The sequence below is a fragment of the Mus caroli genome, unplaced genomic scaffold, assembly GCF_978045245.1.
Source record: "Mus caroli unplaced genomic scaffold, Mus_caroli_1 scaffold_8, whole genome shotgun sequence".
Taxonomy (NCBI): Eukaryota; Metazoa; Chordata; class Mammalia; order Rodentia; family Muridae; genus Mus; species Mus caroli.
Window position 1 is genome coordinate 124,498,988 of NW_028227263.1, and position 24,516 is coordinate 124,523,503.

At 55.1% G+C, this 24,516-nt stretch overlaps 2 protein-coding genes across 2 annotated transcripts; one reads left to right on the forward strand and one right to left on the reverse strand.

Moving 5' to 3' along the window:
* Positions 1-2,040: 2,040 nt before the first annotated feature.
* On the forward strand, positions 2,041-11,170 carry Klc3 (kinesin light chain 3). Its single transcript, XM_021166395.3, has 13 exons — positions 2,041-2,129; positions 6,476-6,741; positions 7,502-7,732; positions 8,214-8,283; positions 8,586-8,805; positions 9,104-9,191; positions 9,299-9,400; positions 9,672-9,845; positions 10,191-10,281; positions 10,367-10,407; positions 10,479-10,585; positions 10,694-10,757; positions 10,925-11,170. Exons 1-13 carry the CDS (start codon positions 2,123-2,125, stop codon positions 10,994-10,996), a joined length of 1,533 nt encoding a protein of 510 aa, XP_021022054.1. The 5' UTR covers positions 2,041-2,122; the 3' UTR covers positions 10,997-11,170.
* Positions 9,950-23,208, reverse strand: Ercc2 (ERCC excision repair 2, TFIIH core complex helicase subunit). The gene is made up of 23 exons (XM_021166392.1): positions 23,165-23,208; positions 22,842-22,941; positions 21,216-21,293; positions 21,065-21,127; positions 20,811-20,924; positions 19,427-19,543; positions 19,219-19,335; positions 18,342-18,465; positions 18,144-18,240; positions 17,923-18,056; positions 17,677-17,845; positions 17,090-17,208; positions 15,492-15,561; positions 15,350-15,419; positions 15,168-15,269; positions 14,111-14,174; positions 13,621-13,742; positions 12,371-12,463; positions 12,212-12,284; positions 11,968-12,038; positions 11,749-11,892; positions 11,506-11,649; positions 9,950-11,304 (listed from the first exon to the last, which is right to left on the reverse strand). The coding sequence occupies exons 1-23, from the start codon at positions 23,167-23,169 to the stop codon at positions 11,212-11,214; spliced, it is 2,283 nt and encodes a 760-aa protein (XP_021022051.1). The 5' UTR covers positions 23,170-23,208; the 3' UTR covers positions 9,950-11,211.
* Between the last annotated feature and the right edge of the window lie 1,308 nt (positions 23,209-24,516).

Sequence of the window (24,516 nt, forward strand, 5' to 3'; positions counted from 1 at the left end):
GTTCAATTTGGCGGGCACCTGTCTCTAGTGTGGCGACCCGGAGTGTGCGGGGATGAAGACACCCGAGGCCACGAGGCTGCGAGCCTGGGGCTGGGAAGGGGGCCGGGGGTGGTGTCACAGGAGTGGCCACTGAGAGCTTCCTGGAGGAGGACATCTAGGCTCTGGAGGTCACACCGAGGCGGCTCCGTGGACCCGCAGTGCCATCTGGTGGCGGCTTCGTGCACTGCAGGGACCTTTCATTAACTGTTCTAGAATTTGCTTCGTTCACCCTGTAAATACTTTTTGCGCACCTACATCATGCCACTATACAGTCTTGCCCTTGAAGACGATCAGAGAGACACAGGGCACGCGTTGTAGAATATTAGACCCAGGAATGTAGACCCAGGAGCCTACATTAAGGGATTCTTAGATGCTGCAGCGTGGGAGCTATTCAGGAGGCTGAGGCAGGAGGATTGTAAGTTTGAGCCCAGCTGAGCTTTATAGGGAGACTCTATTCCCCCCCTCAATAAAATAAAGGTAACTAGGGTACAGTGGCTATATTTTCAGAATTAAGGGACCCAAGAATCCTCATGACTGTGAAGTCATACTCAGATACATAGTGAGACCCTGCCTCAGAAAACGGCAGAGAGAATTAATAAAATTAGCGCGAGCGCGCACACACACACACACACACACACACACACACATCTCTATCTCTATCTCTATATCTCTATAGATATGGGGCAGGGAGAGCTGAATGGTAGATGCGTTTTCCTTGTATTTACAGGGCTCTGGGTACCACTCCCAGCAGTGCACACACTACTATTAGCTCATGTTAATCAATTCAGGTCTTCCAGAGAACCCAAGTTCAATTCCCAGCACCCACATGGTGGCTCACAATTGTCTGTAACTCCAGTTCCAGAAGATCTGATGCCCTCACCCAGACCTACAGGCAGAACACCAATGCACAGTAATATAAATAAATCTTTAAAATAAAGAAAACCCCTCTTATTTATGTGTCCGTATGTATGGGTGCACACGTTCCATCCATGCATGTGAATCCATCCAGGCTCTCCTTGAACAACTCCGGAATAATTCCCAGGAGTCAGTTTTCATGGTTCTTGGAGATGAAACTCAGGCTGTCAAGCTTGGCAGCTAGCGCCCTTACCATCTTCTCAGCCAGAAATAGTTGTGCAAGGTCTTCAGGTTGTAATTATTAAAACAATATTTTTGGAGATTTTTATCTTTTTTTTATGTGTGTCTGTGGAGGCCCTGGAAGAAAGTGCTGGACCTCCCTGGAACTGGAGTTACAGATGATTTTAGCCGACGTGTGGGTTCTGGAAATCAAACCTGGGTCCTCTGCAAAAGCAGCCAGCACTCTTACCTGATGAGCCATCCTCCCAGCCCTTCAAGAAAGTTTTAATTACGTTTTTATATGTTTATTCCATATGTGTGTATGAATGACTGGACACATGTAGAAGTCAGAAGACAACATATGGGAGTCCGTCTCTGTCCACCCTGAAGGTCTCAGGGATCGAACTCAGCTCCTCAGGATTGGCGGCAAGCACCTTTACTGTCTGAGCCTTCTCGAAGGCCCCCAGATATAGTTTTCAGAAGTTCTCAGAATGCAGGCTTCGCCAAATGCTGCGGCAGAGGGCGTGGCCTGAGCGCCCGCGGGGGCGTGCGTAGCCTCCATCGGCCCCGCCCCGCCCCTAGACCACAGGTTTCTCAATGTGTGCCGGCCGAGGGCGTGGCCTGCGCACCTGCGGGGGCGTGGCTTTGCCCTGCCCCACCTCCCTCAGGAGCCTCAGGGACGGCGGCGGCCGCGCAGCGGGAGCAGCCGGGTCTCGGCGCAGCGAGGCGGCTCAGGCGGGCGGCCGTCAGGTGGGCACGGGGGACGGCGGCGGCTGCTTCGGGATTTCCGAGGGGGCCGCAGGGATGGAGGGAGGGAGCCAGGGGCCTGGTGGCCGGGATGAGCCTCGGGGTCCCCGCGGAGCCCCGCCCGGCCCCTAGCGGAGTAGAAAAACAGCTGCGGGCGGGGCGGGGCCTTGTGACGCGAAGTCCGGTGCAGGGTCTCCGCGGCCGCGGGGAGGGGCTGGCCGGCTGTCGGAGGGTCCTCCGCTGCAGCCTGAGGGTGCAAGACATGCATGGTGAGGGAGCCTGCGCGGGGTGTGCAAAGAAAGAGAGGGAGAGTAAGGCAGGGCGCACTGTGGAAACTGAGGCGGGAGGAGCGGAGTTGGAGGCGAGCGAGCCTGGGCTTCGTACTCAAGGGAGAGAGACAGAAGGAGGGACAGGCGCCAAAGGGAGGAAGAAAAAGAAAAGGAACAAGAGCCAGCAAGGAGAGTAAAGGTGTTGATGTCAAACTGTCTATTTCTGGAGTCTGATCCGCAGGATCCGCAAGGTGGGAGGAACGAATGGATTCCCTTAAGTTGCAAGTTGTTCTCTTGGCAATCCGTGTGCCTCTGCACACACAATAAGTACATAAAGGGAAAAATGTTGAATAAGGACCAGGCATCATGATGCACACCTTTAATCCCAGCACTTGGGAGGCAGAGGCAGGCGGATCTCTGAGTTTGAGCCCAGCCTGGTCTACAGGACAGCCAGGGCTGCACAGAGAAACTCTGTGTCAATGTATACATATTCATACATATGTATGTATATTAGAGAAAATCTGTATCAACATATACATACACATATGTATATATAAAATTATATATTTTTTGAAAGTAAGAAAGAGTCACATTGTGGGTAAGAGTGTAAAAGAGAAATGAGCTTCCATGTCACTCTGTGATGGGGACAGAGTGGATGTGGATGATCTTGTCTGTCTCGTGTGTGTGTGTGTGTGTGTGTGTTAGTGTTACATGTGGACTGCATAGCACTGAGCATGTGTGACTGAGATACTGGGTCAACTCTGTACTTGCGGTTGATTCACACAGATGGCCATGTGTGGCAGGGAATGGGGTTGGATCTAGGTGTTGCGTAGCAGTGGGGGTGGAGGGTGTGGAATTGTGTCAGTGATATGTGACTGTCACTGACTAACTGTTGGCTGTGTGTGGGTATGTGGGTGACTGTGTCTGCAAGCTGAGGTTTACATAGGGTTATGTGTGTGTGTGTGTGTGTGTGTGTGTGTGTGTGTGTGTGTATGTATGCTTGCACACACTTGAGTGTGGGGCAAGCCTGCTGTGGACTATTGAAGCTCTCTTGGGGTTCCTGTGAGTGCCGGGGACAGCTCGAGTGGCAGATGGCTGCGGCTGAGCCATGGGAAGCTGCATATGGAGCATGGCCCCTTGGGTCTGAGATTTCGCGGTGGGGAGGGCGGTGGTGATCACACCAGGGGAGCCACACTGGGGCAGAGTCAGGATGGCTCACCCTGAGCTTGTGTGAGACTGACTACTTACAGGGTGTGTGAGGTTGAGCCTACCCAGGTTCCATACCACTCACCTGTGATCTCACTCACGTGTCTCTGTATATGGTAGGGTATTTTGGTTTTGTTTGTAGAGATGAAGTGACCTGAACACCTGATCCTCCCATTTCTGACTTCGAGTATTGGGATTACAGGTGTGAGACTCCACATCTGGGGAGAAGTTGAGATGTTTTTTTTCTTTCTTTAAAGATTAATTATATGTAAATAAACTGTAGCTATCTTCAGACACTCCAGAAGAGGGTATTAGATCTCATTACAGGTGGTTGTGAGCCACTATGTGGTTGCTGGGAATTGAACTCAGGACGTCTGGAAGGGCAGTCAGTGCTCTTAACCACTGAGCCATCTCTCCAGCCCCGAAATGTTTTTTTTCCCATTCCTGCTCGATCCGCTCCTGCTCCTGAACTTTTATTTTATTTTTTAGACAGAGTTCACTCTGTAGATCAGGCTGGCCTTGGACTCATGGAAATCCTCCTGCCTCTGCCTCCTGAATGCTGGGCTTAAAGGTGTGGGCCACTATGCCCCTCCAGAAGTTGAGTCATAACCTGGCGGTACTCAATAAGACCATCTGAGTTAAGATTTTGACTTTAAAGCCTTTGGAAATGACACTCACAAAGTAGAAACTGTATTTCAGAGTTTGAGGTTGGGTCTCTTTCTGGGCTAGAATGCTGAAGGAGCACCTCACATGCCTCCACTTGTTACGCTGCGACTTAGAAAATGCTACTTCAGGCGGCCCCAAGATCACCAAAGGAAGTGGGGTGGAGTGAGGGGAGCGCTGAACTCACTGTGTAATGGGGGATTATGGCTTTAAAAATTACATGTATTAAACCCAGCAGAAGTGGCGCACTCAGGAGGAAGAGGCAGGCAGATCTCTAAGTTCAAGGCCAGCCTGGTCTACAGAGTGAGTTCCAGGACAGCCATGGCTACACAGAGAAACCCTGTGTTGGAAACCAAACAAACAATAAACAAGTCCCCAAACAGTGCTGTCTGCCTGAAACCAGCACTTGAGGTAGCACAGGAAGGTTTAGCCAAGGATGGCTTTGAGCCCTGATCTTCTGATCTCAGGTTGGTACCCACATGCCCATCCATCAACTTTTTTTTTCTTATGGTACTAGGGATGGACTCCAGGGCCTTGGCACTGTTTGGCTATCTGTGTTCCTAGTATCGAGACAGTGTTTCTGTGTAGCTCTGGCTGTCCTGAAACTTGCTCTGTAGTCCAGGCTGGCCTTGAACTCAGAGAGACCCACCTCCCAAGTGCTGGGATTCAAGGTGCGCCACCACCATTTGCTAAGATTTATTTTTATTTTATGTACATGAGCGTTTGTCTGCAAGCAAGTACATACATGATGTGTGAGCAATACCCACTGAGGCCAGAAGAGGGCGTCAGATCCCCCCGGACCTTGAATTGGTTGGAAGCCAGCATGTGGGTGCTGGGTCCTCTGCAAGGGCAGCTAGGGCTCTTTACCTCTGAGTCATCTCTCCAGACCCCAGGATTTCTTTTTAAAAGCAGAGATTATAGCTCCTGACCCTATGCTCCTCCTGCCTCAGCCTCCAGTGCCAGAATGGGTGTATGCTACCACACCTGTGTTCTGAAAAGGAGAGAGTGTGGCGTGGTTTGTCTTTCTAAGATGAGAGTGTACATTTGTGCCGTGCTTGTTTCCTTTCTTGTGTTGTATTTCTAATGAGGTAATATATGTGTGTGCACTTGGAGAGGGTGCGGGGTGTGTGGAAGGAGAGAATGTGTGTGCTGAGCCGTGTCTAAAATGGGAATCTGCCTGCCACTGGGTCTTTAAGAAGGACCTGCCTGGGGCTCAGTTGATAAGGCTGCTTGCTTAGAATGCCCATCCTAGGTGTGCATAGCATGCCCAGGATCCGGGGTTCGTCCCCAGCACCCCATAAGTGGAGCGCGGCGGTGCATGTTGCTTAAGGTCCTCCTCAACTGTACAGCAAGGTCAAGGCCAATCTGTGCACACGAGACCCGATCTCAAAAAAATTAATTGAAAATATTAATTTTTTAAAAGGCTAGGAGGTGCACCTACCTCTAGTCCCAGCACGCAAAAGGCAGAGACAGGTGGATTTCTGTGAATTCCAAGCCAGCTGGAACTACACAGTGAGACTCTGTCTAAAAAAAATAAGGAAGGAAGGAAGGAAGGAAGGAAGGAAGGAAGGAAGGAAGGGAAGGGAAGGGAAGGGAAAGGAAAGGAAAGGAAAGGAAAGGAAAGGAAAGGAAAGGAAAGGAAGGAAGGAAGGAAGGAAGGAAGGAAGGAAGGAAGGAAGGATGGGAGAGTTTTGTGTGTTTGCTGAGGCGAGTAGTGTCAGTGAGGTTATCCCTCTAAGCCTCTACTTAGTTACCCACATAAAAACACACAGAAACCCATTTGGCAGACCCCAGCAGTGCCCAGGTGTCACATGGACACTGTCATCCGTGAACCACTGCCATCACACAGGACCTCATCAAGCCTGGCTGCGGTGGTTGTCAGGATCCCGCCAAGATCAAGAGCCCCCTAGACAAGCTCTCGGCCCCTCTAGACACCTCCACCGATCCTTCCTCCAGCCTTTGGTCTGCTTCTCTGCTCTCAGGGTTTCATCCCTCATCCCTCCCGTCTGCACCCCCCCCCCCCTCAGTGGCCTGACTGGTTCCTGACAAAACACCCTAAGAATGAGCTCACTGGGAGCCTGCCGCCCCCACACGCTCCGCCCCACACACGCTCCGCCCCTCAGCCCGCAGAGGTGGCACCTCCGGTCCCAGGGCGCTTAGCAGGCTGGGAAGCTCTGTGCTGGGGTGTCTAGGGACCTGGGTGGGGGGGCTAGACCAGGTGAGCAGAGTGCAGCGGGGTAGAGGGGGCTCTGGAACCCGCTGTTGGTCCTCTTGGCTAATCACGGTTAAGAGCTGTCCCCAGGGTTTACAAAGGTAGAATGTTTCCCGATGACGGCTGCCTGCGTGTGATGGAAAGGGATCGGGCAGAGAGCTTAGCCAAGACGGGCAGACAAGGGGGATGGCTGGAATGAGGAGAGGCTGAGTCTGCGTGGCCCAGGTGGTGACTCCCTCGACCTCACTGCCCCCCCCCCCCCCAGGAGCAGCCATGTCTGTGCAGGTGGCAGCCCCTGGAAGCACAGGGCTGGGCCCAGAACGCCTGAACCCCGAGGAGCTGGTGCGGCAGACACGACAGGTTGTACAGGGACTGGAGGCCCTGCGGGCCGAGCACCATAGTCTGGCTGGGCACCTGGCGGAGGCCCTGGCTGGACCAGGCCCTGTGGCTGGTGTGGAGCTGCTGGAAGAGAAGCAACAGGTGGTGAACCACTCGCTGGAGGCCATCGAGCTGGGGCTGGGTGAGGCCCAGGTATGTGGGGTTGCGGGAGCGCTTAAGCCTGGGAGGGAGGAGGACCAGAGATGATGGTGTGTGTGTGTGTGTGTGTGTGTGTCTGTTTGTGTGTGTGTGTGTCTGTTTGTGTGTGTGTGTCTGTGTGTGTGTCTGTGTCTGTGTGGGGGAGGGCCCAGGTAGGATGTCTGAAGGAGCCAAGCCCAGAAAGAGGGACTGCAGGCCAGAGACCGCATCCCTGAGAAGCATTAGGGATGAGAGATTTTGTGTGTACCAGATGGGATTCTCCTATAGAACCTGGGCCTGGAGTGAGTTTGTGGTTTTCATTATGAATGGGACGTCAATGAGGGGCTGGGGCGTGGCTCAGTAGTAGAGCCCCTGCCTAACCCCAGCCCCTCACTGGGGGATCCTAGGCAGGGGCTCTACCACTGAGCCACGCCCCCAGCCCCTCACTGGGGGATCCTAGGCAGGGGCTCTACCACTGAGCCACGCCCCCAGCCCCTCACTGGGGGATTCTAGGCAGGGGCTCTCCCACTGAGCCACGCCCCTGCTCTTCACAGATGGATTTTAGGCAGGTGCTGACCTACATAGTTGGAATAGGAATTAACCCTATGCATAATTTAGGTGAAATCAGGGATTTCTGGGAAACTCTTAATTATCAGAGCCACATAGTAGGGTGTGTTGAGAATTAGGGGGAACCTGTGTAGAATGTGGCTTGATGTAAAACCTGGGCTGGGACTGGGATGAATCCACTCCTACTCAGGGTCGCAATGCTTCGCAGGTGCTGCTGGCCCTGTCTGCACACGTGAGTGTGTTGGAGGCTGAGAAGCAGAGGCTACGGGCACAGGCACGGAGGCTAGCCCAAGAGAACACATGGCTTCGAGAGGAGCTGGAGGAGACACAGAGGCGACTGCGGGCCAGTGAGGAGGCTGTGGCCCAGCTGGAAGAGGAGAAGAGTCACCTCCAGTTCCTGGGGCAGCTGAGGCAGTATGACCTGCCCGAGGAGAGCCAGGTAGCAGGGGCAGGGTTAGGAGGCAATGCACAGTCCTCCACAGAGCTCCTGGGTGCCTGCAGGTCCTTCTTAGTGCAGCCCTTCAAGTACAAATGGGGTCCCTCAATCCCCACACCTAATTGAGCCCCCAAAGTACCTTGAATGCTCCTTAGAGCATTCTTCCCCCAGCCCACTGAAACCTCCAAGGCTCTCAGCCCACACCTCTGTCAAACTCAGAGCTACTGTGGCTGAGGATGAAGGATGCTATGAGTTCTAGGCCAGCCTGGGCTACGTAGTGAGACTCTTAACCTCAGAAATATACCAGTCCCTGAAGCCAGGCATGGTGGCGTGCCTTTAAGCCCAGCACCGTGAAGGCAGAGGCATGCTAGCCTAGTCTACATGGTGAGCCAGCCCCTGTCCTAAACAACAGGCAGGCCGGATGTAGCTTCAGGGCCTTGACCTGACACTTGACTTTCTCAGAACTCTTTCCTGTTTTCCACAGAGGCCTGAGTCCCCCCCTCGCCGAGACAGCTTGGCATCTCTGTTCCCCAGTGAAGAGGAGGAAAAGAAAGGTGGGTGTGTGGGAGCCCTGGGCACGATATCAGAGGATAACCACCCAGGACTACAGGTTAAGCCTGGGACGGGAACCTTGCCCTGAGGGACACCGAGGCCTCTGAGGAGGGGAAGAAGCAGGTGGCCCTGGTTAGTAGGGACATTGGAAGCTGGAAGACAGTCATGTTAGGTTCTGGCACCTAACATGCTGGTTAGATTTCTGAAATCCCTGTGCCCTGTTAGCACACGACTGTACTGTAAGAGGTGGCTGTTGGGATCAGGCTGAGGCCCACTGTGGGTGACTCCATACTACCTCCCCCAGGTCCTGAGGCAGCAGGAGCAGCAGCTGCGCAGCAGGGTGGCTATGAGATCCCAGCTCGTCTGCGGACCCTGCACAACCTGGTGATCCAGTATGCTGGCCAGGGCCGCTATGAGGTGGCAGTTCCCCTATGTCGCCAGGCTCTGGAGGACCTGGAGCGGAGCTCTGGTCACTGCCATCCTGACGTGGCCACCATGCTCAACATCCTGGCACTCGTGTACAGGTGAGGGCCCAGACTGATCGGGCCGGGGTTCCGCCTGGGATAGTGCGGGGGGCGGGGAGGAGCGCTGTGATCCCCTGACAAGGTAAATTGCCTGGGGTGGGAACAGAATGAGAGGGGAACAGAGACCTAGAGAGGCGGTGAGAGCGAGTCTAGAGTTTGGGCACCAGAGAAGGCAAGGTACATGAGACAGGATACTTGACAGGGCTGGCAGTGTGGGGACCCCTAGGATGCCAGCCATTCCTGGCTCAGTCAGGCCTGTGGCCCCATCTAAGCTCAGCCTTCCATCCCTGCCCTGCAGGGACCAGAATAAATACAAGGAAGCCACGGAGCTTCTTCACGACGCCCTGCAGATCCGGGAACAGACGCTGGGTCCTGAACACCCTGCAGTGAGCAGCAGTTCAGGGAGGGAGGGAGGGAGGGAAGATGGACTGGGGAGGGTGGGCTGTAGGAACCGCCCCCTCCTCCTCTGCCACCACCAACTGTCTTCCTGTAGGTGGCTGCCACCCTCAACAACCTGGCTGTCCTCTATGGAAAACGTGGACGTTACCGGGAGGCAGAACCCCTCTGCCAGCGTGCTCTGGAGATCCGTGAGAAGGTGCTGTACCCGGCCCCTTTCCCCATCACTGGTACCTCAAGCCATCCGGTGCACCTTATTTGAGTTTGCCTTATCAACTTACAGTCCAAGTCCAATCCTGCTTTGATCTCCTGAACCCTTAGGATTGGCTGGACTCAGCACCCCGTGACCTCACTAATTCCTACACCCCATTAACTTCTACTTTGTTCCTATCTTTCCAGCCTGGGACCCTAGAATGACAGTGGCATCTCTTGGGCCACCTTATGTGACAGATGGCTTGTGTGTACCCTAGGTCCTGGGTGCAGACCACCCTGATGTGGCCAAGCAGCTCAACAACCTGGCCCTACTGTGCCAGAACCAGGGCAAGTTTCAGGACGTGGAGCGGCACTATGCACGGGCCCTGAGCATCTACGAGGCCCTAGGCGGGCCACAGGACCCCAATGTGGCCAAGACTAAGAACAACTTGGTAAGGCTGCCAGGTCTGCCCTGTCCTGGGGATGCTGTAGGGAGGGGAGAGACTGGAGGCTCTTACAGCCCCTTCAGTACAAAAAAATCACAAGCAAACCCCAGTTCACAAAGTCCTCTGTCAGATTTTATTGTGTCATGGTGGATGACCCCGAACATTTCACCCACTGAGGTAGGAGACTGGCACAGAGATGCAGGACCCAGTGGCAGGCAGCCTGGTCTCCTGCACGGGTGGCTCAGCACTGCAGTAAGCTGAGGCAGGATGCTAGGGAAAGCGGGCAGGTCTGAGACATTCCCAGGCCTAAACAAGATGTCCACGCCCTGCCTCTGCCCTCCCTCCCCGCAGGCCTCAGCCTACCTGAAACAGAACAAGTATCAGCAGGCAGAGGAGCTGTACAAGGAGATCCTCAGCCAGGAGGCCCTGCCCGCCCCACTTGGTGAGCCCACCCCTATACCCTCCTGCACCCCCTCCTGCATGGTGGTATTCCTCACACCTGCCTCCATGTCCCTTCTGTCCCACAGGAGCCCCCCAGGGAGGCACAGCAGGCGATACACAGCAGCAGGTAAGCAGGCTCCACCTCAGGTCCTTGTTGGGCCCCCACCATGTCCCCACACATCACTGTGCCCTCCCCAGGTCCTGCGCAGGAGCAGTTCCTTCTCTAAGCTCCGGGAGTCCATCCGGCGTGGAAGCGAGAAGCTGGTCTCCCGCCTCCGAGGGGAGGGCATGGCAGGGGCTGCCGGGTGAGTGCCGGGAGAGGTCAGCAGTCTGTCAAGAACCTTCCGTGACATCAGTCTCGTGACATTGCAGTCTTCCCTGTCTCACTCCTGTCTTTTTGGGCTCCTCTTCAGGATGAAGAGAGCCATGTCACTCAATATGCTGAACGTGGATGGTCCCAGGGCTGCCCGGACGCAGGTGAGGAGTCAGTGATGGAGTGGGGTGCTGCTGGCAGGCTCAGCAAGCCAGGAAAGGTGGGGCCTCCTCCTGGGGACTCAAGGTAGGGAGGAGCTGGTGGGCAGGGCATGAAGTGGCTCCAATGTCAACTGGAAAAGAACTCTAACCATTCCTGCGCCTGTCCCCAGCTCTCAACCCGGCACCTGAGTGAGGCCCCTCGGACCCTGAGTGTCAGCACACAAGATCTGAGCCCGCGCTAAGTGGACTGACTGGCTGCAGAGGCCACAGCTTCTCAGGGATCAGGAAGGGTGGGTGGTCACCCTGCACCCTGCCTGGGCAGCACTTGTAGATCGATCGGGACCCTGTGATCCTCCCTGCAATTAAAGGCTGTGCACTGGTACTGGGTGTTTGCCAAGGGCCCTGGGACCTTCCAGCACCTCCCAGGAGCCACAGGCGGTCACCCCAGTCCTGGTGTTCAGAGCTGCTGCGCGATCTGCTCAATTCGCTGTAGTGTCTCCTCTGACTGCAGCTGCTCCAGGCTGAGCAGCGACAGGCCCAGCTGATCCTCCTGGAGGGAACAGAGGTAAAGGGCAGGAGTCAGCTCACACAAGCACGTGCTGAGAGAGTGCGGTGGCTGGAGTGCACAGCCAGAACAGGAGAAGGGGACTGGCACTCGCTCCTGTCCTTTCCCCCTGAATACGGGGACAGAGACGACAGGAAGCATGTGCACACCTGGCAGAGGGAGAAGCCGTGCGGGGCCCAGGCTTACCCGGTGGAAGGGCTGCGCCATCTGCCGCAGGAAGTACTTGGCGACCTGTACACCCTCATCCACGGTCAGGTTGAGGTTGGAGTCAGTCAGGTGCTCCTGGATCCAGCGAGGCAGCTTACCACGCTTGTCCGCCCGAGCAAACCGCTGTGAAGAGGGAGGGGAAGGACATTAGACCCCAGGTTGGAGCCAGGCTGCCCACTACCCTGTGAGGAAGTCGGGGTGCCCAAGAGCCCTGAGCCCCACCTTGTCAGCAAAGACCATGAGTCCATAGTCCGTCTTGCCCCTGATGGCACGACCCACACACTGGGCCGCGTGGCGCATAGCATCAAAGGTGAGGAAGTCATTCTCGCGGATCTGGAACTGGTCCCGCAGATACTCCAGCCGGGCCTGGGGGGAGGAGGCGGAGGTGGAGAGCCTGCCCTTCCCCCACACCCCACTCACAGCACTGTTCCTCCCACTCACCTTGAGAATTCGACTCTGGGTATAGACATAGGGAACTCCAAACATGATCACAGCCCGCCCGTAGTGGTGCACTGGGGACATGAGAGCGGGATTACAGTGCATGCTGGGCTGGCTGGGGCTAAGGCATGTGCTTAGGTCACCCCAGGGCCTGGAAAGGGGACAGATCCCATGTGCCCAGTAGTCCCCAAGGGAGCAGCAGTGGTAGGATGGGCAGGCGCCTGGGCTAAGAGTCAGATCTACTCACCAAAGTCAATCCCTTCTGATACTTTGCCCCGAGCCACTGAGAGCAGAATGGCCCCACGGCCATTCTCGCATGCCTGGGGAGGTGGAAGTTGTCTCTCGTCAGCCCTCTCCCACTCACCCGTTGGCTGCTGGCATTTCTCTGCCTGTCCCAGGCACCCACCTCTTGGTACTTCTCCAGGGCCACACTGGTCTCAGCCCCATCCTGGGTCTCAATGAAGAGCAGTTTGTTCCTCTGGATGTTCTCAAGGATGCCCTGGGGGTGACAGGGAGGTCAGAGTTCAGGCCACACAGAGTCCAAGCACTGCCATGGCCTCCCATAAAAATCCTCCTCTAGGCCCCTAGCTGTCCAACCTCACTGGCAGTCCAAAGTGGGGAGCCAATCACCACCCACAGTGGGCACGGGGCCCCAGAGTGGCTTGTGACTGGTGGAGGGTCTGAGCATAACCACGGCAAGACCAAGCAGGTTGTCCTCAGATCAGGTAGGTCTGTCACTGCAGTGGTGAGTGAGGGGCAGCCTACCAGGACAGACGTGGGGACCAGAGGTGCCAGGCAGCGTTACCTGTGCAGCCCAGTGAGCAAACTCTACCAAAGATGCTAAGTCTGGGAGGTTTTTTTTTGTTTTGTTTTTCAAGACAGGGTTTCTCTGTGTAGCCCTGGCTGTCCTGGAACTCACTCTGTAGACAGGCTGGCCTCGAACTCAGAAATCCGCCTGCCTCTGCCTCCGAGTGCTGGGATTAAAGGCGTGCACCACCACGCCCGGCTAATTAGGTCTGGGAGTTTTACTTGGATAAAATGAACTCTAGCCTTACCTCACCCAGTCCAAACGAGTCTCTGGTGTCTCTGCAGACAGACTCTGGCCTCAACAGTCAGGCAGACAGGCAGATGTCTGTTTTTAGTACTAGAGATTGACTGTGGTAATGGCCTGTATGTGTGATATGTTTGCTCTACCACTTAACTAAACCTACAGCCCCTCACCGTGAGTCCAGACTAGGCACCCTGCCTGAGACACACCCACAGTCTACAATGCCTGTTCAAACATAGGCCTGAAAGCTGGGCTCAGCAGTCACAAGACATGGCACCCCCATGCGGAACCAAAACCCCAAAGCTCCATCCAACCACACAGGTATGAGAGCTCCTGGAGCCGAAGTTCTGGTCCAGCCTAACTCTCCAGAACGTGCACACCCTAGCACCAAGCCTGCTTGCTGGGGACGTAGTCTGCAGTAACCCCAAGAGCAACGCAGCACACAAACCCCAAAAGTAGGGTAGTCTCCTGTGGTGGGGCCGGGTTAAGGGTGCTATCAGCACCACTGCCCTGCCCTGTGACACATGTCACCAGTAGAAAGAGGGACTGAAGCCATATATATCTAGGAAGGGCAGAGCTGAGGATGTGGGCAGCAGTGCCAGGCGTACCTGCTCATACCAGGAGGCCACGGTGCTTTCCATGTACTGGTAGCTGGTGAAGAAGGCCACAATGCCATCTGGGACCACCGCGGACATCTCCAGCAGGAGGTTGCCATAGTTGCGGATCACAGCTAGGAAGAGTAGGTTAAAGATTGGATCCTCTCCTGGCTCCCATTGAGACCACCTAACCATATCCCAAATGCATTCTCCCAAGCACATTAGAGGGCTGTCTCCCACTCCCTGAGGATATATAACTTGTGACAGCAAAAGAGACATGTAGAAGTCTTCCATGTGACACTCAGGAGCCAGTGCCCAAAGTTCCAGGGGCCCGTGCTTAGGCTCAATAGTGCACCTGTTAGGGCAGACCTCCAAATGAAGAAACCTACGGCACTGAGGATGGGAAGGCCCCCTGGGCTAGCCATAGAGGCTGGGCTAATGCTATGGCAGCAGGTCCTAGGCCACCTGAGACCCACCCCAACCAAGCCTACAGGTGACTCACCAATATCTTCTCTGGTCTCAAACTTGGAGCTGATTGCAACCTGGTCATTACCACGGCCAATGATCTGGAAGAATCAGGTTAAGGGCCTTGAGATGATGTCTCATGTAGCCCAGGCTGGCCTTCAAACTAGGAGCCTTCCCAAGGCTCTCTTTCCCCCCAAACCCATGAGAAGGCTCTTCTCCAGCCTCCTGAAGTTCTGTGTAGCCAAGGTGACCCTGGTTCTCCTGCCCACCTCTGGAGTTGAGATCACAGGCCTGCGCCCAGTGCCCGGCATGCTAGGCAAGCGCTGGAGCAAACAAGGCCCGAGTTCAGGTAAGCCTTATGCAGACAACAGATTAGATGGCCCAAGCCTATGGCTGGCACTGCTTGGGCAAGTGCCTGGAGCTCAACCATGAGCCACCTGACCATAGTCACAGAGAGGGCCCTCTGTGCTTCTAAGCAGGACTATACCAGCCCTGAGCAGTTGCAGACATAGGTCATCCACAGCACACGTCCCATTAGCAACCCTCCGCAGTCCACCATGCCAGTGAGTGGTCAGAGAGACTGATACAAAAACCCACAGCTCTGAACCCAACTGTCTAACCCCTGCTGCAAAGCCACTGCCTTCTGCGAAGTCCATGCTCCATGAGCATGCTGTCCAGTTACAGCCCCTCCCCCAACAGTAAGGTTAAAGGGTTTCTGACTGTGTGCCAGGCAGTATCCCAGCCACCCTTGGTTGCTTGTGGCCCATGGGTTGAACATGCCTAGCTGCAGGGTTCTGAACTGCAAAGCAGAGACCATGAGGCTGAGAGGACAACTCTGCCCCAGAGGGAGGCTCATTACTCAAGACATAGCTGGGTGACAAATGACAAAGCCATCAGCACGATGATGCCAGCCACCACCTGCCCAGGCCTGTGTCGCACCAGCGTACACTGCGTGCATGTGTCTATGTGCCATAGCCCGGCGGCGGCGTGCACTTGGTAACTTGGTGCACCCACCAGGCCTGAGCCTCAGCTGAGTAACAGGATGCATAGGTCGAAGCCAGGAGGCAGGCGGTTCCCCGGTCTCACCCACTCACCATCGGGCAGAGGCAGACTCGGGCCAGCGTCATGGTGAAGGTTGCCATTGTGACAGGGTGGAAGTCCAGGATCTTGGGGTAGATGTCCAGTGGGGACAGTGTCTGTAACGGAGACAGCAAGGGAGACCTCAGCAGGATGGCCGGAGACCAGGAGCCCGATGAAGGAGCAGCAGAGTCCTCACCCCAGAAGTGATGATGACGGACTGGAAGCGCTCAAACACAGGCTTGATGGCCAAGGAGGCGTCCATACAGCTGCGGGACAACACGGGGGTCACACAGGGCAGAGGGCGGGGCCTGTCCCATCCACACAGGGCTGCATCTCACCTGAAGTGCAGAACAGGGTTGGCAATGGTGGGGGTCCTGTCGTCAAAGGGCTCAATGATAATGGTGAAGCCTGGTGGAGGGGGAGGCCAGGGAGTCTCAGTCACTCATCACCCGGGACAGAACTGCCCCAGCCTGCCCACTTCTGCGACTGCTCAGATGCAGAAGCAGTGAGCTGTGGCTTCATACATGGTCCCGCAGGTAGGCCAAGCCCGCCATTCCCCAGGCAGCTCTGTCCTCCAGGCTCTCACTCCTGCTCCCCGCAGAGCAACCAGAGACATGTCATGGAACCCCAAGTTTGCTAGTTTCCACACTTCCCATGACCCCAGAAGGGTGCCATGCACTCTGCCGGGCCCCCTTGCCCTGAGCTGCTGTGCCAGCTTCCACTTGGCTGAATCCCTGCCCCAGAGGACAGTGCCAGGGCTCCTTGCAGCACCGCTACACTTCCCAGGGTCACCTGGGACATCTTTGCTCCTCATCCTCCCCAGGCCGTGACTCCTGGAAGGGGAGGATGAGGCTGTTTCAATAGTGCTGGGCCTGGCCCCATTTGCTGACTGAACAAATGAATACATTCATGGATTCTGTTTCACTTGGCAAAAATGATCAGGTCTTACGTGTCCAGACCTTGCCAAGGACACAGCAGTGACCAACACAGCCTCAGTCCCACCCATAAGAGCTCCCTTGTACTAGGGGAGACAGCTATCTAGAGAGCAATGATCCCAGGCGCAGCTGGAATAGAGAAGGGGCAGGCCTAGCATAGGGTGGGCTGGGTGCCTTTCTGAAAGCTGAAGGACTTGGGCAGGTGATAGGAGGCGTAGACAAGAAGGCTTCCATCGATTGTGATGTTGTAGGTGGGGAGGAGGAAGAGACAAAGGCCAAAGGAAGGGGCATGGTGAGTGCTGAAAGCTTAAGGAAGCAGGCAGCTGCCAACAGCCTGCAGTGGGGCTGATGGGGGGGCCTCCTCCTTCCGAGGCCCAGGCTGGCCCAGCTGCAGGATGCCAGCTGACCTGGTTTCCTGGCTACGGCAGTAATCCCCAGGGATAAGCCTGAAAACTCAGTGTGGAGCTGGGGGTGGGGTGGGGCAGCACACAACACATGGACAGAGGAAACATGACAGATGGACCCAAGTGAGGGACCCAGAAGGTCCTGGGAGGCCGGCCTCTGTGGATCATCAGCCTGTTTCTGTCTCCCTTGAGGGCTTCTTGCCCAGCGCCATGCTTCTCCATCCTGGCCTCTTTCTCCCATAGTTCTCCCCAGCACACTCTTCTGTCCCCATTGTCTACAGTTCTGAATCTCCCTGCTACATGAACCTCGAAAGCAACAATCTCACCAAGTGCATCCCTTGCCCAGAACCTGCCATGGTTCCCTGGTGCCCTCAGTCACACACAAGGATTCCTCACCCCACTGATGGTGAGGTGACCCCTAGTGTCCTTCTGGTCAGTGCCACAGCAGAGCCCACACACTTGCTCTCTGAACACAAGAATCTGACCACGAGGCTCCTCACTCAGACACCCTGTATGGTCTTCCCCCCGCTAACGCCCCACCCATGTGGCTGACCCCCAAGTCCTGCTGTCAGAACCCCAGTAGAGAGGCGAGCTCACCCTTGGCGTAAGTGCTGACGAGAGTGGCGAAGTTAGCAAGGAGTGTGAGCGGGGAGAAGTCGGCCAGGTCAGCAATCTCCAGGGTGTGCAGCAGGGAGCGCAGGCGTTCAGCACAGAACCTGAGAGGCAACGGGGTCAGGAGCGGGAAGCAGCAACAGGCCCGACTCTCGCCATGTTTCCCTGGGCACCTAGGCATTGTGTGAAGCTACCCCATACTGTACAAGACCCCCAGAGCTACCACTCCGGACTGGAGCACAGCACATGCAGTCAGTGCACAGGCTCACCGCTCACACGCAATATCCTGTTAAGACTCCTGGCCAGCAGTCACTCTGCTTCTGTTCAGCCAGTGTCACGGGCCCCACGCTCAAGGAGGAACAGCTACACACTTTCTTAGCCTCACAAAGGCTGTGTCACCTGCTCATCCCCCAACATAGGGACACATGGCTGCAGAACTCACTGCCAACCACATAGTCCAATGGATGCCCTCCACATCCAGTTCTGACTTGCCCCTTAGCTTTATCTATGGTCCAGACCCCTTTATCATCAGCAACAAGGCCTGGGCCCGTGGCTCCCCGTGCAGGCCGCACCTGAGGGGCTTGCGCTGGATGCACACCCGCTGGGCCAGGCCGCTCAGAAAGGCAGGTGGACTCTCCTGCACCACATGCTGCACACGCAGACGCCACTTGACATACTCCAGCAGCCGCCGCAGAAAGCCCAGGAAGTGCTCAGCCGTACGGATGGAGCCAGGCACAGCCTCTGCAGGGAGACCCAGTCAGCCGGTACAGGGGTGCGGGGCAGAGGCTGGGTGGTGGCCGGGGTGGGGAGTAGCTCACCCTGCAGCACCTCGTCGGGCAGCACAGGGTTGGCCAGGTGGGCATCTGTCTCCCGGGCCACACTGGCCTCCCGCAGGCCCTCCACCAGGCGCCGGTACTCATCCCGCAGCCGCTGCTCATCCGTCTCCTTGATCCTGATGGGGACAACGGGACAGGAGCTTTGGAATGAGGCAGGTGTCCAGGGCACTGAGGCACACACAACAGTGGGAGCAGACAGGCACCTGAGCACAGTCTTCTGCAGGGTGTCTAAGTTGCTCTGGCAACGGTCCAGAGTCCTGCGGGTGAGGTTGACACTCATGGAGTCAATGCAGACATTGTCTGAGGAAAGAGCAAAGGGATGAGAGCCGGGCTCAGGCAGGCCTGGGGGCAGGGGCAGAGGGCTGCCACTGTCTGCACACCCTGATGCCCGCCCTCCTCACCAATGTTGTGAGCTTCATCGAAGACCACAACAGCCTTGCGGGCCAGCTCTTTGGATACCAGGTCTGCGATCTTGGGGTCCAGGAGGTAGTGGTAGCTGTAAACCACCACGTTGGCATGCAGGATCTGGGCACATGAAGGGAGAGGTTGCCCTGGGCTCTGCTACCCCCCTGCCACACCCACTCTATCCCAAGTCCACGGAGGTGTCACAAAGACAGACACAACGAAGGGTGAAAAGATGGACAGGACTGTTAGCCTTTTGTCTAAGCTCCACCTCACAGTTACCCAGCAATAGCCAGGTGTGCCTGAATCACTATAAAAGGGGCTTCTTGGCCCCTCCTCTCTCTTGCTCTCTTGCTTTGTTCTGCCTTCCTGCCCCTGCACTATCCTCTAGTCCCTTCCCACACTCCATGTGCTCATGGGCAGCCCCTCCCTCCCCGCCCCCTCTGTCTCTACTATCCTCTTGACACCCTTCCCCATGCCCTGAATAAACCCTATTCTATACTATACTGTCGTGTGGTGGCTGGTCCCTCAGGGTGAAGGGACGCCTCAGCATGAGCCTGCAGAGGCACCCCTTTCCCCAAACCTCCATAGAACATATCCCCCCCCCTTATCTTTTTATAAACACATCAAGGACCACCCAGGCAAGGCACAAGAAAGCAGAGATAATAGGACGGAGACAGATGATCCAGACAACAGACATAAAGATGTAACGGAGCACAGAGTCAAGTAGACAGATGGGCTAGCAGAAGGATGGGCACGGTGGCTCATGCCTATACCCCTGACAGCTGAGAACCTAAGGCAGGGTTATTCCAAGTTGGAGGCCAGCTGGGCTACAAATGAGATCCTGCCTCATAAGAAGACAAAACAACTCTTCACCGAATATCGAGCCAGGAAGTAGGGGCACCAGCCCTGGCGCTGCCCGAGGGCCTTCAGGTCATCCAGGTTGTAGATGCCCGCAGGAAGCGGCACCTGGCGTCCATGGATGTCAAATTCCTGGGACAAGGCCAGAGGGTGGCAGGGTCAAGGGAGAGCGGCTCTGGTGTGCCCCCAACCCTGCTCACCAGTTCTAGGCTCTTCCCTGTACCTCATAGAAGCGGCAGTGAGGCAGGCTGGCATCCTGCTGGTACTGTGCCCGCACATACGATGCAGTCAGGCTGTGACACTTCCCATCAACATCCTTCCCAAAGCGCAGTGGAGTCACCTGAGGGGGCAGGGTGTCAGGGGACAATGTAAAACAGAGACAGGAAGTGGTGCATTATCAGCTATTCTAACCTGGGTCTCCAAACTCAGACACCAGGAGTAGTACGTCAACTGGGGTTTGGGGGCAGTGGAAACCTTCACCTGATTTGATATTTGGTTTTGTGTTCATTTGGTTTTTGGTGTTTGAAGACAGGGTTTCTCAGTATAATAGCCCTGGCTGTCCTGGACTCATTTTATAGATCAGGATGGCCTTGAACTCACAGAGATCTGCCTGCCTCTGCCTCCCCACAGCTGGCTGATTTGCTATTTGCTAAAAGAAGGTCCTGCAGTGCTGTAAGTGTGGAGCATGGCTAAATCATCCCATCAGGGCTGGGCATGGCAGCAGGTGCCTGCAATCCCAGTCACTCCGACACTGAAGTAGGAGGAATACAAACACAGGTCAGCCTGGGAACCTGGCAACCCATGTCACAACAAAATGTGGAAAGGAGCTGGGGGCATAGCTCAGAGGCAGGGAGAGTGCTTGCTAGCCCACACAAGGCTGTATGGACAATCCATATCACAGAAAACCAGCCAAGCAGAGGGCCCACTGGATGGTTCAGTGAATGCGGATGTCTACCGCCAAGCCTGACAGCCTGATTTCAACCTGGGACCCACACAGTGAAGAGAGAACAGACTCCCACAAGCTGTTCTCTGACCGCCACATGCACACACATACACACAAACAACATGTAAGGTTTAAAAAAACAAGTGCCTAAATTTCTCTCCAAACAAACAAAAAAACCCTAAACAGAAAACAATGATCCCTGAGCAGCCCTTCTCTGCAAGCACTTGGCTCAGCAGTGCTTTGGTTCCGGATGTGTGTGGGTTGTGGAATACCTGCATAAACATAATGGATACTGTCAGGCAGGACGTGAGGCTGCCATGAAATTATCTTATTTTGTCTGTATTCAAAAATACCCAATCCTTTGAGTAAGCTACCATTTAGATTTTGACCTGTCACATGAGGTCAAATGTGTGAGTCTGAGGTGCCATGTGGAATGTAAGCAGTTTCTGATCCTGGTACAGGTGATCCTGGTACAGGTGCTGCCCTTAGCCATAAGGATGAGCACTGGCCTAACAACTGAACAGCAAGCCCCACTCCTACTGACAGGGTTTCCTCTGGGGCTTGCATCGAGTGGCCCAGGGATGACAGCGCGCACGGGCTGACAACGGGTTTCCTCTGGGGCTTGCGTCGAGTGGCCCAGGGGTGACAGCGCGCTCGGGCTCACCTCTGGATGAATACACAGGTTCTTTCTTGAGCTCAGGGCCAGTCCTAAGAACGGCAGCTTCTCGCCCTCCTGCTGCTCGTAGAAGCTGAGTAGCTTACGAAGCTCTTCTATGACCTGCTCAGATGATGGGAGCATTAGGTGGGGACCACAGGGCAAGCACAAGTCCCTGCCCACCGGGCTACCGAGGGCAGAGATGGGGGACCACCAAGGCCCAGGGGAGGGGGCAGAGCATGGGTCCCGTCTGCATTGCCCACCTTCTCAATCTCTGGCACGGTCCGTGAGCAGTAGATAAGTTTGGTCACCTCCAGCGGATAAGCCTGTGGGTGACAGTGGCCTCAGCCCCATCTAGCGCCCTCCGGCCCCACCGCCCAACCCCCCACTCCAGGCACTCAGGAGGCCACTCACCCTCTGATAGGCCACAATCAGGGCCAATAGGGACACTGTCTTCCCAGTGCCCGAGGGCATCTCCAGGACTCCATGACCCTGAAAAGTGGGCACAGAAGAAGTAAGACACAGGCTCTCTGTCATCAACGTACGCTCTGGGGAACTCTCCTTGACATGTCACCACCCGGGAACAGCAAGGCAACAGTGGCAACTTTGTCAAGGCCCCAGGACTGACAGTCTCCGCTCCTCCTTTTCTGCTGGACTTTTAATTGTTCATTCTTAATCCTCACCCGCCTACCCCAAAGGATGTTGCTATGTAGGCCTAGTAGTTACTATGAATCTCTGGCTGGCTTTGAACTTTTGGCAATCCTGTTGCCTCTACTTTGAGTACTGGGATTGCAGGCTGAACCCTATTTCTGTGCCCCTCTTACTGACACAGCTAATGAGTTTACTGAGCAGCAGACAGTAGGAAACCTTACCTCTGCGGATCACAGCATTCTTGCTTCTAAGTAGTTCCATAAACCTTACTTGGAGCAAGGTTGTGAGGGCTAATACATTGGTGGGCCAGCAATATGGCTTAGCGGGTAAAGGTCCATGTGGCCAAGCCTGATCACCCGAGTTCAAACCCCAAGACATACACGGAAGAAAAGAACCAACTCTACCCTTCACGTGCACACTGTAGCATGTATACACACATTGGAAATAAGTATAACTAAAAGAAAACTTTTTTAAAAAGTTTGCATTCAGGGCTGTTGAAATAGCTCAGCAGGTAAAGGTGATTGCCATCAAGCCTAATAGCCTGAGTTTGATCCCTAGAACCCACATAAAAGTATAAGAAATCTGGGTGGTGTTGGCCTATGCCTTTAATCACAGCACTCAGGAGGCAGAGGCAGGTGGACCTTTTGGGACTTTGAGGCCTGCCTGGTCTATGAAGCAAGTTCCAGGACAGCAAAAATTACACAGAGAAACCCTGTCTCAGAAAACACAACGAGGGACTGGAGAGATGGCTGAGCAGTTAAGAGCACTGGCTGCTTGCTCTTCCAGAGGTCCTGAGTTCAAATCCCAGCAACCACATGAAGGCTCACAACCATCTGTACAGCTACTCACATACATAAAACAAATAAATCTACAACAAAACAAAACCGAAATAGAAGTGGAAGGAAAAACCCAACTCCACAAAGTTGTCCTCTGACCTCCACATATGGAACCCCTTCTTCCCTCCACTACCGTCACTACCAGGAATTCCTCCAGAGTTTTCCTATACATAGCCCTAGCTAGCCCGAAACTCACTAAGAAACCCAGACTGTACTTCAAACTCGAGCCATCTGTCCTCAGCCTCCCTGTCCCTAGAATTACAGACATAACTGTAATTACTGTCAGTCAGTTTATGCGGTGCCAGGACGGAACCCAGAGCTTCACCCCTGCTAGCTAGGCTAGCACCCTACCAACTGAGCGACATTCCTCGCCTTGCTATTTACAATTGCTGTTAGTACACGGTCTCGCTGTGTAGCCCCGGCTGGCCTCCAAACTCGCAGCGATGCTCCTGCCTGGGTCTTCCGGGTGCTGGGATAGCAAGGCCCGGGCCCCGACCAGGACGTTAGCCTGCCGGAGGCATCAGACTGCAAGGAGGGCAGCCTCGCCACCCACCTTGGCGTCCAGCGTGCGCTTGAGCTCCAGCATGTAGGAGAACTGCTCCGGGTAGATGTAGTCGTACGGGAAGTAGACCAGCAGCCCGTCCACGTTGAGCCTGGCGGCGGTGAGGCGTCGGTGCCCGGTGCTCTCGAGCCGCCCCGGCCTCCGCGCCGCCCGCCCGCCCGCCCGCCCTCGTGGCGTCTCGCCGCCACGGACCCCGAAGCCACCCGGACCGGTCTCCGCAGCCTCTCCACGCCGCGCCCCAGCCCCGGCGACGCCCACCGGCCGCCCCATTGCCCACCGCAGAGCCGCCCGCTCTTCCCGAGACCCCATCTCACTTCATGGCGGCTGACCGGGGCGCCCACACGCCCGCTCCTGAATATTCAACGAGGGGGCGTGACCCAAAGCCACACCTTCCTCGGGACGCCATTGGCCGAGTCCTCCCGTCACTCCGCCAATCGGAAAATTGGCGCGTGCGCATGGCGGTGAGAGGGCGGACTTGGGAGAGAAGCGGTGCCCGAGGCATCGCTGAGGATCGCCGAGGACTTCGAACAGAACACAGAAAGAAGAGAGTCGAGAGAATCGATACAGTTCATTGACGTTTGCTCCTCCAGGTTCTGTTCTGGTTGTCCAAGTCGTGAAAATAGTGTTTAAGAGAGAATAACAGAGAAATTGGAGGCCGTTTTGATTTTTTGTTTTTCGTTTTTGTTTGTTTGTTTGGTTGGTTTTGGTTTTTCGAGACAAGGTTTCTCTGTGTAGCCCTGGCTGTCCTGGAACTCACTCTGTAGAACAGGCTGGCCTCGAACTCAGAAATCCACCTGCCTCTGCTTCCCACCACTGCCCGGCCTAGCACGTGTTTTTAAGTATTCATTAATATGGGTTGGAAAGATGGCTCAGACGTTAAAGCATAGGTCACAAACAAAAATTCATTAATTAAGGGCCTAGAGGAATCACTCAGTAGTTAAAAGCACTTTCTGATTTTGAAGAGGAGCAGGGTTCCCAGCCGCCCCACTCCCCACTCCCACCCCCCAAATCAGGCAGCTTATGATCCATCACCTTTACGGCTAGCTCTATGGAATCCAATACCTCTGGCCTGTGGAAGAAAGAGGAAACCTGCAGAATTTGGTTCAGTCCTTTCCTTCCACCATGTGTGGGAATCGAACTCAGGTCAAAAGGCCTGTACCTCATGAGCCATCTCATGGAGACAGTCGCACTATGTAACCCAAGCTGGTCCGGAGCTCACTCTATAGCCTGGGCTGGCCCCAGCTTGTGGGCTAACCCACCTGAGAGCTGGACAATGCTGTCAGTTATTTCATATCTCCGGATCCTTGCTCAAATATCACCTTTTCGTCTTTCCTCCCTTCATTTCATCCTTTCTTTTCTTTTTCTTTTTTTTCTTTTTTTTTTTTTTTTAAGATTTATTTGTTATATGTAAGTACACTGTCGCTGTTTTCAGATGCACCAGAAGGGGGCATCCGATCTCATTACAGATGGTTGTGAGCCACCATGTGGTTGCTGGAATTTGAACTCAGGACCTCTGGAAGAGCAGTCAGTGCTCTTAACCGCTGAGCTCCAGCCCCTTTCTTTTCTTTTTGAGAGAGTCTTTCTACTTAGTTCTGACACTGTCCTAGATCTCACACTATAAACAAGGTTGGCCTTGAACTCACAGAGACCTGCCTGCCTCTGCCTC

Excerpts from the sequence above, each read along its gene's own strand:
- Klc3 (XM_021166395.3), top strand. Across the intron at positions 9,192-9,298 it reads TGGGTCCTGAACACCCTGCA|GTGGCTGCCACCCTCAACAA; the intron begins GTGAGCAGCAGT and ends GTCTTCCTGTAG. Across the intron at positions 10,758-10,924 it reads CCAGGGCTGCCCGGACGCAG|CTCTCAACCCGGCACCTGAG; the intron begins GTGAGGAGTCAG and ends GCCTGTCCCCAG.
- Ercc2 (XM_021166392.1), bottom strand. Across the intron at positions 21,128-21,215 it reads TGATTGTGGCCTATCAGAGG|GCTTATCCGCTGGAGGTGAC; the intron begins GTGAGTGGCCTC and ends TGTCACCCACAG. Across the intron at positions 17,846-17,922 it reads GCCCGACGAGGTGCTGCAGG|AGGCTGTGCCTGGCTCCATC; the intron begins GTGAGCTACTCC and ends GTCTCCCTGCAG.